This window comes from Mytilinidion resinicola (genome assembly GCF_010093595.1).
Source record: "Mytilinidion resinicola strain CBS 304.34 unplaced genomic scaffold BDZ99scaffold_3, whole genome shotgun sequence".
Classification (NCBI taxonomy): Eukaryota; Fungi; Ascomycota; class Dothideomycetes; order Mytilinidiales; family Mytilinidiaceae; genus Mytilinidion; species Mytilinidion resinicola.
Window position 1 is genome coordinate 1,751,142 of NW_022985439.1, and position 12,299 is coordinate 1,763,440.

At 51.6% G+C, this 12,299-nt stretch overlaps 8 protein-coding genes across 8 annotated transcripts; 3 read left to right on the top strand and 5 right to left on the bottom strand.

Annotated features, from left to right (window-relative positions):
- Positions 1-27: 27 nt before the first annotated feature.
- On the bottom strand, positions 28-1,089 carry BDZ99DRAFT_459059 (putative gluconate 5-dehydrogenase). The gene has a single exon (XM_033719069.1). The coding sequence runs from the start codon at positions 915-917 to the stop codon at positions 153-155; it is 765 nt and encodes a 254-aa protein (XP_033582081.1). The 5' UTR covers positions 918-1,089; the 3' UTR covers positions 28-152.
- Positions 1,090-1,784: 695 nt separating this feature from the next.
- BDZ99DRAFT_408834 (uncharacterized protein) lies at positions 1,785-3,130 on the bottom strand. The gene is made up of 2 exons (XM_033716523.1): positions 2,164-3,130; positions 1,785-2,063 (listed from the first exon to the last, which is right to left on the bottom strand). The coding sequence occupies exons 1-2, from the start codon at positions 2,926-2,928 to the stop codon at positions 1,893-1,895; spliced, it is 936 nt and encodes a 311-aa protein (XP_033582082.1). The 5' UTR covers positions 2,929-3,130; the 3' UTR covers positions 1,785-1,892.
- Position 3,131: 1 nt separating this feature from the next.
- On the top strand, positions 3,132-4,031 carry BDZ99DRAFT_459061 (endoribonuclease l-psp). Its single transcript, XM_033719070.1, has one exon. It carries the CDS (start codon positions 3,406-3,408, stop codon positions 3,844-3,846), a length of 441 nt encoding a protein of 146 aa, XP_033582083.1. The 5' UTR covers positions 3,132-3,405; the 3' UTR covers positions 3,847-4,031.
- Positions 4,032-4,504: 473 nt separating this feature from the next.
- On the top strand, positions 4,505-6,202 carry BDZ99DRAFT_351133 (uncharacterized protein; the record flags this gene model as incomplete). The annotated part of the gene is made up of 1 exon (XM_033714515.1): positions 4,505-6,202. A coding segment is annotated over one exon (1,698 nt), but the record flags the coding sequence as incomplete, so codon positions are not given.
- On the bottom strand, positions 6,166-7,469 carry BDZ99DRAFT_459062 (f420-dependent NADP reductase). Its single transcript, XM_033719071.1, has one exon. The coding sequence runs from the start codon at positions 7,236-7,238 to the stop codon at positions 6,321-6,323; it is 918 nt and encodes a 305-aa protein (XP_033582085.1). The 5' UTR covers positions 7,239-7,469; the 3' UTR covers positions 6,166-6,320.
- Positions 7,470-7,736: 267 nt separating this feature from the next.
- On the top strand, positions 7,737-8,992 carry BDZ99DRAFT_190835 (phytanoyl-CoA dioxygenase family protein). The gene is made up of 4 exons (XM_033713143.1): positions 7,737-8,085; positions 8,136-8,591; positions 8,652-8,722; positions 8,779-8,992. The coding sequence occupies exons 1-4, from the start codon at positions 7,854-7,856 to the stop codon at positions 8,944-8,946; spliced, it is 927 nt and encodes a 308-aa protein (XP_033582086.1). The 5' UTR covers positions 7,737-7,853; the 3' UTR covers positions 8,947-8,992.
- A 363-nt stretch (positions 8,993-9,355) lies between these two features.
- BDZ99DRAFT_190847 (uncharacterized protein) lies at positions 9,356-10,664 on the bottom strand. The gene is made up of 4 exons (XM_033713144.1): positions 10,439-10,664; positions 10,144-10,300; positions 9,643-10,082; positions 9,356-9,524 (listed from the first exon to the last, which is right to left on the bottom strand). Exons 2-4 carry the CDS (start codon positions 10,297-10,299, stop codon positions 9,449-9,451), a joined length of 672 nt encoding a protein of 223 aa, XP_033582087.1. The 5' UTR covers position 10,300; positions 10,439-10,664; the 3' UTR covers positions 9,356-9,448.
- On the bottom strand, positions 10,655-12,219 carry BDZ99DRAFT_190852 (uncharacterized protein). Its single transcript, XM_033713145.1, has 3 exons — positions 12,201-12,219; positions 11,117-12,022; positions 10,655-10,995 (listed from the first exon to the last, which is right to left on the bottom strand). The coding sequence occupies exons 2-3, from the start codon at positions 11,904-11,906 to the stop codon at positions 10,892-10,894; spliced, it is 894 nt and encodes a 297-aa protein (XP_033582088.1). The 5' UTR covers positions 11,907-12,022; positions 12,201-12,219; the 3' UTR covers positions 10,655-10,891.
- Positions 12,220-12,299: the final 80 nt, after the last annotated feature.

Sequence of the window (12,299 nt, forward strand, 5' to 3'; positions counted from 1 at the left end):
TTGGCTTTTTTAGAGTCGACTGACGATCAGCACATTCATCCTTCGCCATAACACGACGCACGCTCTCATTTCAAGAGGCGATCTAAGGAGTAGGTATCCTAATGCAACCACTCGATTTCATGTATTTAACCATCTACCATCATCAATTCACCTCACACAAAGCACATGCCCCCATTAGCATTGACAGTGCTACCCGTGCTCCATCTACTTTCCTCACTAGCCAAAAATGCCACAATCTTCGCAATATCGTCCACGGTCCCAATCCTCGGCGCGGCCGGCGTTTCCTTCATCTTGGTATCCCATTCCGCCAGTACAGCAGCATCGGTATCGCGCAACCACATATCCGTAGCCACCGGCCCAGGATTCACGCAATTCACTGTCGCGTTGTGACTCTGTCCAAGTTCCGCAGCCCACACCTTTGTAACTCCTTCAAGGGCCGCTTTTGACGCACAATACGCCGTTGCGTACGAGCCGCCCATACGCCCGATCACGGAGGAGATGTTCACGATGCGTGGGGCCTTGCCAAGATGCGGCATGCTCTCCTTCACCAGGAAGGTCGCCATTCGTAAGTTTGTGTTGAGGATCTTGTCCCACAGGTCGTACGTGAGATCCTTGAGCAGGCAGTCATCGCCGGCACCGGCATTGTTGATGATGATGTCGATGTGAGACCATTTCTCTACCGCGGCGTGCACAATCCGAGCGGGTGCTTCCTTGTCTGTGCCAGCGGCCTGCACGATCAATGCTTCGCTGCCTAGGGCTTTGATCTTGGATGCGACTTCTTCGGCTTGCGACGAGGCGCTCTGGTAGGTGATGAGGACGTTGGCGCCGCGGGTTGCGAGCTCCAGGGCAATGCCGGCGCCTATACCACGGGAGCCGCCAGTGACAATGGCTGAGAGGCCTTGCAGGTTCTTAGCCATTTCGGTGGGAAGTTGTGATGTTTAGAATATGAAATTCCCGATTGGACTCGGTTTGATAGAAATGGTAGAAGAGAGAAGGGAGTCGACACGATACAGGTTGAGGAGTGCGAAAGTGAGCAATTTGTGCACTTCAGTCCTCTAACTATGAACCGTGAACACACGAATATTTGACTTTGTTTGCAGAAAGAAAACCCGTCTGAGCGTCGAGAGAGCTGAAACCGCGGATAAGCTCGCTGTGCCTTTCCGATACTGTTCATGGGAGGAAAATCAACGGTCCTTTCCTTCAAATCAATCTGTCAGCCCGTGCACCCCACTCTCGAGGAAGCAACACTGCGAAGATTTATCAAGATCGATCTGATTTATCCCGCTTGTGGAGTCCGAATTGAGACCGCCTGATTACGTCGCGGCAGTAGACTGGTCTGAACTAAGTAGCGTCTACGTCGCTGCCGATTGCTAAATTCGGACCCCCGAGTTCTCCCCACACTTATCCCCCCACCTCGTATAGAGCCCTTTTTGCTGAACTCTCGTTTCAAGTCTCCTATCTTTATATCTTGCCTCAAGCCTTTATCTTCAGCTTCCTAGTATTAACCAAATCGGTATTGCAATGCGTCTACCTTGCTACTGTTCCTCGACAATCGAGTTCTAGACTGTGGCCATTCCTCCTGCAGTTCATTTGCGCTCCAAACCCTGCTTGTCAGACCCGTGGTATATCAAACTGTATCGCAGATTACTTCATCATGCTCTAGAAAGCTGGTACACAGTCTTCGATCTGAAGCGTCGTAGTGCGTTAGAGCATGCTACGAGACTAAAAATTGCCACAGACCAATGCAAAACGTCATCGTTCACAGCCTTATTAGGGATGCTTTTGCCGCAGCAAATAGAAGTGTGTTTCATTTCACGTCGTTGCTCTATCTCTAACCTCTCCAAATATGCACAGGTGGATCCTTACGCCACTGGCTTCGTGTGGCTAGTGTCTCAATACATGTCTCCTAGTGGCTGTTGTCGTCCGAGGGCAGCCAAAGGGTGGCCTTCTTTGATCCAGCCGAGAAACGGTGCGCTGAGGTTATACCCGATGAGTCTAAGCATGCTGTCATCGTACAGCTCCTTCAGCTTTTCAGGATCGTTGTTCAGGTACTGGTTCTCCTCCTATTTTGACACTCGCAGGTTAGCACCAGAAATCTAGCTGGGAAAAGCCTCATAGGTCTGTATCATGCTACAGATTGTTGACATAGGAGCTACGACGTACCTGTCTGAGATAGCCTTTTGTCATGAAACAGCTATACACTAATCGTATCTCATCCTCAGTCGTATTCGCCGATCCTCCATGATAGCATGAAGACAACATAATGAAGGCGTCACCGGGGTCAAGTTCCGCGTAGAAGGTGAGGTCTTCGCTTGGTGGTGTATCGTGATCCCAGAGATGCGAGCCGGGAATGAATCTGGTGGCTCCATTGGCCTTGGTAGTCTTCCTGCCTCCCACAAAAAAGCCAATGCCTGTGTCTTGTCCAACTACATAATCCTCTGCACGCATCTGCTTCAAAATACGATGGTGGATCATATCATCGCGATGCAACGGCTGTGGGGCAGCGCCCGGCCCGATCGCGAAGACGATAGTGTTGTTAAGCTGAGGTTGACTGGTGCTTATTTGCAGATCTTGGCCGAGATAGTTTTTTGTTGTGCTGGAGAGAAGCTTTGAACAGACGGACTGGTAGGGCTCGTAGCAAACAATCTTCTCCATGAAGGCTTTGGACTTGGCGGCTAGCCCATTGACTCGACGTGTTTCACGAGGAAAGAAATTGCCGTCCCATGGTTTGTCGGCGTCGAGGAAAGGCTGAACATCTTTTTGGACGAGGGCAAGGTCGCTAGGAGATACGGCATTCTTGACAACACAACCACCTGCTTTGGTGAGGGCCGCCACAATCTGGTCTGGACTGACAGATGCGCTGTCGAAGACTTCAACCTTGGGCAGAGGTCTCTTGAGGTCATCCTCGAAAAGTCTGGTCGCAGACATGGTTGTGCTTTGTGCCTTGGTCGATGAAGGTGTTGCAGGAAACTCTGCAAATGGAGAGACAAGCAATCCGAAAGATTGTGAATAGACTCCTACGACTGTTCGTGTGTGTGCCTTTTAAGGGCTGTTAGCTTGGAGAAATCCCATATGCAAACACGAAGAAATGCTCGTTGAGAGTTGCCCGATGCATGAGCGACTCTTATAATCGTCCTTTGTTCTGAAAATACTAATTAGAATCACCGTGACAAGCTACTACTGGATGAGCTACGGTGGCATTAGGGGAGACGTAGAGCACTCGTTTTCGTAGTGCTCGCTGTCGACTGCCTGGCGGCACGAGTTGGCGTTACCATCCACCTCTAGCTTATATATTGCCATGTACGATGCTCTTGGGCTTTCACTAGCGATCAACTTGTTCAACCTTCGCATCAAACACGCCACGCGGTCTAATTGCAAATAAACCTTCTCCACCACCCCACCGACATGGAGTATCCAAGTCCTCTTAACACGCATGGCATCAAGTGCTTCAACGTCCCCGGGCTGGGGGAAAGGCTCAGCGACACATACCACATCTCCAGCGCCGTAGTTCTTCCGGCAAACGTGCGAACGGTAGTGACGGCGGGCCAGACAGGCTACACGGCCGACATGAAGTTACCGACAGACCTGACTGAGCAGTACGTGCAGGCCTTCCAAAATGTGGTCGATTCTCTCGCGGCAGCCGGTGTCAGGGATGGATTCAATTCGGTCTACCAGATGACAAGCTACCATGCTGGAGGGCTGGATGCGGCGGCCGACAAGGCGTTGGAAGTGGTGGTTGAAAAGTTCTTGGGAAAAAACAGATTCGCGTGGGCGGGCGTCGGCGTCGAGGCTCTAGCGGATGGGGCGAGAGTGGAGATTACAGCATACGCAGTGCTGCCAAATTAGGACTTCCGAATCATGAAATGCTGGTGGGGCGGTGGGAGGATAGGAGCATCTGGGGAATCTATCTCATCAGCCAGTCCACGGGTGTGTGCTCCGCAGTGCTGGGTGCAATGCCACGTGACGTAAATTGAACGAAATTGATGAATTCTTGTTGTCGGCCATTGTCCCGTGTATCCAGGCGAACAGAGCGTGGAGTTGGATAGCCGCGCTTGGAGTGGAGGCTGCAAGGCACCAGATAGAATCGGTAGGCGACGACGAGCCCCCGAGTTGCTTCGGACCGACTGCTTATAGAAGTGGCAGGCGACAACGAGCCCGAGAGTTGAGCCGACCCGAGAGGCAGGGGGGACCCCTTGGACAGAATCGGCAAACGACAGCGAGCCTACAAAGGTATCTTGACCTCGTCTTCCAACCGATGGCCAAGCCGGCAGCTCGTGGACACTTACTTCATGCATTGCTGTCAACCGATCCTCTGCCCTGAACATGCCTTGCAACTCTTCTTTCTCCGTCAGCTGCTCACTCGTAGTAGTCGCCTTCGCTGCTACAGGATTGGGAACCACTCTTTTCAAGGCCTTTCTTTGGAACCCCCTACGGCTCTTTATTAGCTGTCATCATGCCTCGAGCTGAAGCATCCCGACCACGTGCACGTGCGCGCGCCGCCGTGAAGCGGACCAAGACCTACGTTGGCTGCTGGACCTGTCGATCACGTGGCGTCAAATGCGATGCCAGTCGCCCGGCGTGCAATCGGTGCACCAGACTCGATCGGCTCTGCGAGGGATATGAAATCCGGCTTGTGTGGGACGATGTGACCGGCAGAGGCGACAATGCGGGCCGCGAACCGCAAAATGCAAAGCAGAAACGGCGACTGATGTTGGATGATGCTGACATGAGGAATCCCATCTTCGACGAGACCTATCTCAGCGCTATCCTGAAGCGACTCGACTCACCCCGGGTTGATGACAGTATGGAGCTGGTTGAGGGTCCTTATACGGTCTTCGCATGCGCTCCCACAATCGAGGGCAGCGATAGCAGACTACAATTTGATATCACCTCGTCCTCTGAGGCAGACTCAACGTCAGCACAAGACAGTTGTTCGACGTCGCCCGGAGATCCTTTCGAACCAGAAGCATGCTATCCCACGTCTAAGCATCTTTGGTCGCGCTTCTTACTCCCTTTTTTGTCCGTGTCATCTGCGGAAGAACGCCAGCTGCTACGATTCTGGGTTACTTCAGCTAGTGGACTGATGATCTCAACCAATCATCCGAACAATCCTTTCCGTGAAGTTGTTATCCCGCTAGTGTTGGAATCCGCAGCGTCGGCCCATAGGCTTCCGGGCCATTCTGCTTTGCTGCATTCTATCTACGCTTTTGCTGCCTTCAACAGGTCGCAATTGCAGGAGCCGCCCGGGGAGCACGATGAGGCCATAGCCGCGAAACACCACCAAGCCGGACTTCGATATCTGCGACAAAGTATGATGGAAGACTCGCGTGGTCAGCATGAGGCTATTCTCGCTTCTATGATACTGATGACCTCCATCGATATTGTCGCGGCTCGCTCATGCCAATGGCGCAATTATATCCGTGGAGGGAGAGATTGGCTTAGGTCTCTGCGTGGAAAGTGGAACGAGAGCCAAGGGGGGCTCATTTTGCGCCAGCTCTTCCATTGTGTGGAGATAATCGGATATTCGCATGATCACAGCACACAATTTGCAGCTAGCTCGTCCTCCTTCTTTGAAGAAGACTGGGAGATGGATACCATGTCATCTGCCACCCCTGGCTCTCCAACCAATGAATACTGCCTAGAAAAACTCTATGGGATTACCAAGCCTGTACTAAGAGCTATTTTCGACGTAAGCAGGCTCTCAATGTCAGCCCATCGCCCCACTAGTGAGGATCTTGTAGCACTGCGGAATACCCTGCTCTTAGCGAATCCCAGCACAGCGCGTTTCCCGTCCCCCAAGCCAGAATTAGAGAAGGTTACAAGGCATCACGCATGTTCGTGGTATTATGCTTGCATGATACACTACGAGCGGTCTCTACACCACTCGCCGCCTCGAGAAATCCAGCATCTAGTGGAACAATGTCTATATCATTTGGAAGCAGTCGAGGACCTTCACGATAATTCTGCGATGGATGGCCTTATGTGGCCACTGTATGTGACTGCTTGCGAAGCCGAGGACGATGAACTACGACGCCGATGTATGCAAGTCTTTGCCAAGAAAGCCAATAGGGGCGTTGGCGCGACCGCTTGCGTCGAAGGCCTCATTTTAGAAATCTGGCATCGTCGAGACATGAACCCCGAAGAGGATGTTTTGCAACAACAGGTGGCGGAGGACTTGAAAATTGACATTCTTCTCACATGAAGTATTCACATGTGCTCGCACCACGACCATCGAACATAAAGTCAGCCTCCTCGATCAAATCAACTTTCGACTCGATATTAGGATTGCCCAAATCAAATTCCAACTCTCAGCTACCTATTTACACAGCAATGTTCGGGCAGCCTTTCAACTTCTCGGCATCATCGAGAAACTCTTCGACAGTTCTAAACTTGACGCCTCGAAAATACTTCGCCGCCTGCCGTTTCAACTTCTCTTGCGGCAAAAATCCAGCTCCGGAAGTTGACCAAATGTCATACTGAGCGGCGATGATCTTGTCTTCTGATTCGGCATCCGAGATCTGCTTTTCTAGCTCGTTCACGGATCGGTGGCTGATCTTCAGTGGGACATCACGATTCCTAAGGATCTCCCCGACAGCGTTCCAGGTTGTCGTCTGGCCGCACACGTAAATGATATCCTCCCAGCTGCCGTGGTTGAAAAGCTTGGAGACGCCCTTAGCTACGTCTCGCGCGGGCGTAAAAGTAATCAACTCGTCGCCCGTGCCTGGTATCACCAATGCCTTCTCGGCCAAACGTACAGGGTGGAATTCGCCGATATCTTTGATGTATCGGAGGTCGGGAGAGATGAGATAATCAGTCAGCCAGCCAGGGTTGAACAGCGTCCACATGACTTCTTTCTGCTCTCTCAATGCTTTACGGACCGGCTCGTGGTTGGCGTAGTAGAATACAGGCTGGTTGGGATGTTCGTCTGTGTTTCCTGCGTATTCGGACGGAATAAAGCGCTTGCATTTGGCGGAATTCCTGCAAGCTTCGAGCAGGGCGAGATGGACCGTGGCGCTGGCCATTGAATAGTCTAAAATCGCAGATAAGAGTCCCTCACAGTCGTCAATCGCTTTGGTCAGAGATGGTACCGAGTAGTCTGTTATGCGAAATGTGACATTCTCGCGCTGGAACCGGGGCTTCTGGCTGCGTGACAGCACCACGACCTCATGCCTGTCATTTAGAAACTCTTCCACGGAGTAACGTGCAAGGTCCCCAGCGCCGGCAATTGCAATCTTCATGGTTTGACTCTTGAGACAGAAAGATAGGATGATGGAAAAACAAGTTAAAGAACCGTACAGAGAGCCAACGATTATCTGGGGGTCTTAGATAAATGATTGAAAAGTCAGAGAACATATTTGGGCGCAAAAATATGAACAGACTACATCCCCAGTAAGCATATCTATGATGACAAACTGAAATCAAAGGGAAATCCTTATTGGCGGTCTATGTTCACTACTTCTATCTTTCCTTGCCCTAACGAGGGACCTTACGGACAGATCGCTCTCAATTTCCCTCGACTTAAGCTTTCGTGGAGCTTGGTTGCTCACGCCATCTCGTTGTTGCTTGCCGAAGGCCAAAATGGAGAGCGCCGTCACACGCTAATACACTTCCTAAAATAAATCGGCTCTAAAACAAGTTCGCCACATATGTCGGCCCTTTCGGGCAGGCGACCACGAGCACCAATCACATAGATATGCAAGCCAGAGCCGGGTAGCTACATCACGAAGAAAGTCGTCTATAAGACTCGCTCACTTTGATTGACTCCTGACATATCCAAGTAACTATCCCGCGAGCATATATGGTGACATTGCGACCTAGTCTTGTTTACTCCTGCTTATTTACACCTATTTGAGATGCCTTCAGCCATTGAAGACCCAAAGCCAACCGGTGGCTTCACAGTCGACAGTTTTGATGCGAGCACTGCTTCGGCTGACAAGATCGTGCGATCAATTGCTAGAAATGGCGGCTGCTTCCTTCGTGGACTGGTGGACCGCAAGAGCCTCGATACGATGGTAAAGGAGGTAAAGCCGTATCTCGAAGCCGATGTGCCCTGGGAAGGCGATTTCTTCCCCCCAGAGACGCGCCGTAGGTCCACCGACGTGATGTGATAATAGAAAGCGGCTGACAGCCAGTAGGAGTCAATGGACTACCATCGAAATCACCCTCGTATACAGAAAAGGTGCTCGGACATCCCCTCTTCGTTGAGACCAGCAATCAGTTCCTGACCACAAGAACGAGCACTTGGATTGGAGACAAAGAGGAGCATCACGTCTCGCTGCCACAGCTAAACTCGACCACGGTTCTTGCCATTGGGCCAGGTGCGCGAGCCCAAAGCCTCCACCGCGACGACTCCCTGCATCACACGAAGCTTCCAAAGATCACCGCTGATCAATACACGATGGATCGCGACACCGCGCTGGGCATCTTTCTCGCTGCAACCGAAACCACCGTCGCTAACGGAGCAACACGGTTCATTCCCGGCTCGCATCTGGATAACTCGTCCGAAGGGCCAGGAGACGAGAGCAAAACTGTCTACGCGGTGATGGAGCCCGGTGATGCATTTCTGATGCTCGCAAGCTGCTTTCATGGAGGTTCGCCGCTCTATCCTGCATCTTCCAGACTGCGTACTCGTACTAACATCTATTATGAAGGCTCGGCCAACACGACCGATCAAACGCGAATGCTGTTCGGCTCATTCATGTGTCGTGGGTATCTCCGCCAGGTACGTTGCTCGCCATGCTACCCTCCAGGGCTGGGCATGCTAATAAGTCTGTGCAGGAGGAGAACCAGTTCCTAGCGAATCCGATCGAGGAAGTGAAGAAGATGCCGGAAAATATTCAAAGGATGATCGGATACTCCGTGTCGAGTCCTTATTGCGGATGGGTAGACCTAAAGGACCCAATCGGCCTGGTAAGGGACGTCAAAGTTGGGTACGCTGACCTCTAGGGCAAAGAACATGCCATATCGCTGAAGAGTTGCTGGTGATAAGACTGGAGGGCTCATGAATAGCGTTCTCTTTCTTTAATAGAGCCCTTTTTTATAATGCCTTGCCATAGATATCCCGTGCCCTTTCCTGCCACTGTCTATTGGCAGCGGATACACTTCCAATCTGCGTACACCCTGTTGACGCTGTCTGGGGTAGCCTCGCGAATTTTTCTAGTTGTCCAAAATGCCGCATTTCTCTCTGATTATGAATGCTGAAAACACTTTGAAACTCCTCATGCAGCGGCAAGCGGGTGTACGGATTTCTATGATGAGGCATTGTATATCGCAATGGAATAATTAATTCACCACGACTTCACAGATTCCTCATTCATAGAAAGCGCATTTAAGGAGAGAAGTGTTATTCAACTACTCTGCAAACTGTTGTCCATTTCCGAATGAACTCCTTTGGCCTTCACAACTACCGATGCCGTCCCAGCTCAGGGAACACGCTCACCAAACGCAGCTACATACCACTCCTGGCTCTCCCACAGGCCATAGTTCTTCTTTTTGGCCAGCCACGCTGTGCGGTTCTTCTGGAGCTCCAGCCAGTGTAGAAGCAGCCCCGCCTTCTTCTCGCTCAGGCCGGCGAGCTGTGCTGGGAAGAACTTGATACGGAAAGGTACAGTCCCGTCTAAGCCGCGCTGTGAGCTCTGATGCCACCATAAGACCGAAAGCATGAAGTCCATGTGCTCCAGCAAGGTGATATCTCCACCCATATCCATGAAAGCCCGCCAGCTGGCCAATTCAGTGTCTAGAACGGTTGGAAAATTGACAACGCTGAGGTCGGGGTTGATGCTGTTGGCGATGGCTGCAGACTGAGCAGCCCACCCAGCAAGATGGCCCTGCCAGTCGATCTTTGGTCGAGCAAGGCGGCTTGTTGAGTATGCAGCCTTAACTTGTCGCTCGTAATCAGCCACTTGAGATCGAAGCTGTTCAATGTGGGATGTGGCCTGGATGGCGGAGGCCTCAGCGGTTTCGGTGGCGGATGTGCGGTTGTCTTCCAAAACGTGCTGCTCAACCTGAGGGGCAGCCTGAGTGGCGGAGGCCTCAGCGGTTTCGTTGTTGGATGCGCGGTTGGCGGAGTTTTCCACGTGTTGCTCGATCGGGGGGACACTGTCAATTGTGATACATGTTGAAGCCAAGAAAAAAGGAACTTACCCCTAATTCGGCTTCGCTATCAGACGTAGGGTCGGCCTGGGGTTCAAGCTCAGCCTTTGCCGCTGCTCGGGTAGTACGCGTAGACTGGGCAGACTCTCGGCGCTTTTTGGGCTCATTGCCGGACTTCGGACTCTTCGTCTTGCGCTTAGTGGCCATACTAGGGGTGGTCAGGTCAGCCTATGACAGTAGGAGCGGTCAGTAGTGGACGAACAAGCAGGCGGAGCGACGAGTGCTAGAGGGGAAGGCTAGCCAGAGGCCCTGCTTTTGATGGGAGAGGAAGTGAATGGAGTCTTACCTGCTTATTTGCCTTTTCTGGCCTATGGCTGGTTGGTGAAAGGAAGAAGAAGAACTTTCATCTTGGCCGGGGGTTTTATGTTTTTGTCTTGGCAGTGTGTCTTGGCAGTCCAAAAGACCCGTGGACGCCGAGACACTCAGATGACCTCACTGTTCGGAACACTTTGTGACCCTGATGACGCCGTCTGAGGTGGCCCAGAGAGCTATGAGCCTCGTCAAAACTATCGTTTTACCATTTTGAATAACATGCCAGAGGACCTCAAACGGTGCTGAACAAGTGTACACAATCCTTGTGTGTACAGTAGTTGGTTACAAGTTTGGGCACGCTCTACGATCGTGTCGTCTTCCATGTGCGTTTTGGGGGTTCAGATAGCGTGGGAAGACACCCCAGGAGGTATGAGAGGCTCGAAGAGGTGGATGTCACGTTCCGGAGGCCGCAAATCTGATCCTGCTCTCAATGCAAAAGTTGCGTCGAAAAAGAGTCTTCCAAGATACCCTGAAACTGCGGATCCTGAAGCTCAATCTCAGTGAAGGTGTGATTATGGAACTGACCGCCACCTACGCACTCCATGTCAGCTGTGTTCGTAGCTAGGTCATTGTGGAAAGCAGTTTTCAAGTCGGCGCCTTCATCTCGTAACAACTCGAGCATTAGAGATCCACTGTCGTAGCGGGTACATACCTAGAGAGCCTATGCCTTTGAACTCGTCGCACTTAAGTGCAGCATCACATTGCTTTAAAGAGCTTGGAAGATAGCTTGAGATGTCGAGCGGCTTTTTGTCGCCCTGCGAGCGTATTTGTAGTTTTGTAAGGCGGGATTGCGCAATCACATCAAGCAGTTCTGTGATGACCGTCGCACCAAGTCGCTCATCGGTCCCAATCTTGAGCACACGAAGAGATGGCAGATGGGCTTTCCAGGCCTCAAGCATTGGAAGCGTGAGAAAAGCTGAAGGTAGCCTACTACTCATGTGGGATATCTCAAGGCTCGTCAACGGTCGCATGCGTGCGACGACAGATTCGGTCAAGGACAAGACCCCGTCTGGACGGATACCGTGGTCATGATCGTAAGTCTCCGGATAGCGATACAGGCTTAGGCTATCTAGTGATTTAAGACTAAGAAAAATCTCAAGGAGCTCGTCCGGTGTGCTGGTACTGCGGCCTGTGAAACGGAGAAAGCGAAGGTGTTGGAAATTGCGCAGAAACTCAATGTCATGGAGATGCGAGAAGAATGAGAACGTAGACATCCTAGGAAATGCGTTTGATATCATCTCCAGGAAAATTCGGGTTAAAGGGTCCATTCTAACATCCCGATGTGCGAGATTAACCCAGCAATAACGCACGTTCGGCATACGGACTAAAGCTGTCCATATTTCTTCGATCAGGTCTTCGTCGGGCGGAGGCTTTGTCTTGGGAAATAGCATTTTGCCAAATTGGCGGGCCTGACGGAGGATTTTGTTCTCTCTTGGTGCCATGTCTTCTCGGCGTTCGTATGGCAGAGGATCCCCGAGTTCTCCAAGTTGCTTACTCCACCAAGCCGCAGTATTGGAGGCCACATCTTCAAGGCCTTCTTTCTCAGATGCTTGACTAGCTGCATGTCGAAAGCTAAGCCAACGATCATGCAGGATCTGAATTGAGACATCTTTGACATGCTCAAGCAGGTTCGGGTTTCCCGCCGCAGTCCATTCAATCAGACGTTCAAAGCTTCCGAAGTATCGCGTCCATTCGAAGTATACCGGAAATGCTTCTGAACGGATCTGATGGCTTACTAGAAGAATGTTCCGGCTGTGGCCTGCGTCAAATCGATTGAATACGAGGGTGTAGATAGCGAGCCGCAGCTCGACTGGGAGACCAAGGAAAGAAGCCGC

Bases quoted from the DNA above. Each gene is read 5' to 3' on its own strand.
- BDZ99DRAFT_459059 (XM_033719069.1), bottom strand. From the start codon at position 917: ATGGCTAAGAACCTGCAAGGCCTCTCAGCCATTGTCACTGGCGGCTCC.
- BDZ99DRAFT_408834 (XM_033716523.1), bottom strand. From the start codon at position 2,928: ATGTCTGCGACCAGACTTTTCGAGGATGACCTCAAGAGACCTCTGCCC. The intron at 2,064-2,163 runs GTACGTCGTAGC...GTGTCAAAATAG, and splicing joins CAAAAGGCTATCTCAGACAG to GAGGAGAACCAGTACCTGAA.
- BDZ99DRAFT_459061 (XM_033719070.1), top strand. From the start codon at position 3,406: ATGGAGTATCCAAGTCCTCTTAACACGCATGGCATCAAGTGCTTCAAC.
- BDZ99DRAFT_459062 (XM_033719071.1), bottom strand. From the start codon at position 7,238: ATGAAGATTGCAATTGCCGGCGCTGGGGACCTTGCACGTTACTCCGTG.
- BDZ99DRAFT_190835 (XM_033713143.1), top strand. From the start codon at position 7,854: ATGCCTTCAGCCATTGAAGACCCAAAGCCAACCGGTGGCTTCACAGTC. The intron at 8,592-8,651 runs GTTCGCCGCTCT...TCTATTATGAAG, and splicing joins CGCAAGCTGCTTTCATGGAG to GCTCGGCCAACACGACCGAT. The intron at 8,723-8,778 runs GTACGTTGCTCG...AAGTCTGTGCAG, and splicing joins GTCGTGGGTATCTCCGCCAG to GAGGAGAACCAGTTCCTAGC.
- BDZ99DRAFT_190847 (XM_033713144.1), bottom strand. From the start codon at position 10,299: ATGGCCACTAAGCGCAAGACGAAGAGTCCGAAGTCCGGCAATGAGCCC. The intron at 10,083-10,143 runs GTAAGTTCCTTT...CCCCCGATCGAG, and splicing joins ATAGCGAAGCCGAATTAGGG to CAACACGTGGAAAACTCCGC. The intron at 9,525-9,642 runs GCATCAGAGCTC...CACTGGCTGGAG, and splicing joins ATGCTTTCGGTCTTATGGTG to CTCCAGAAGAACCGCACAGC.
- BDZ99DRAFT_190852 (XM_033713145.1), bottom strand. From the start codon at position 11,906: ATGGCACCAAGAGAGAACAAAATCCTCCGTCAGGCCCGCCAATTTGGC. The intron at 10,996-11,116 runs GTATGTACCCGC...TGGAGTGCGTAG, and splicing joins CAAAGGCATAGGCTCTCTAG to GTGGCGGTCAGTTCCATAAT.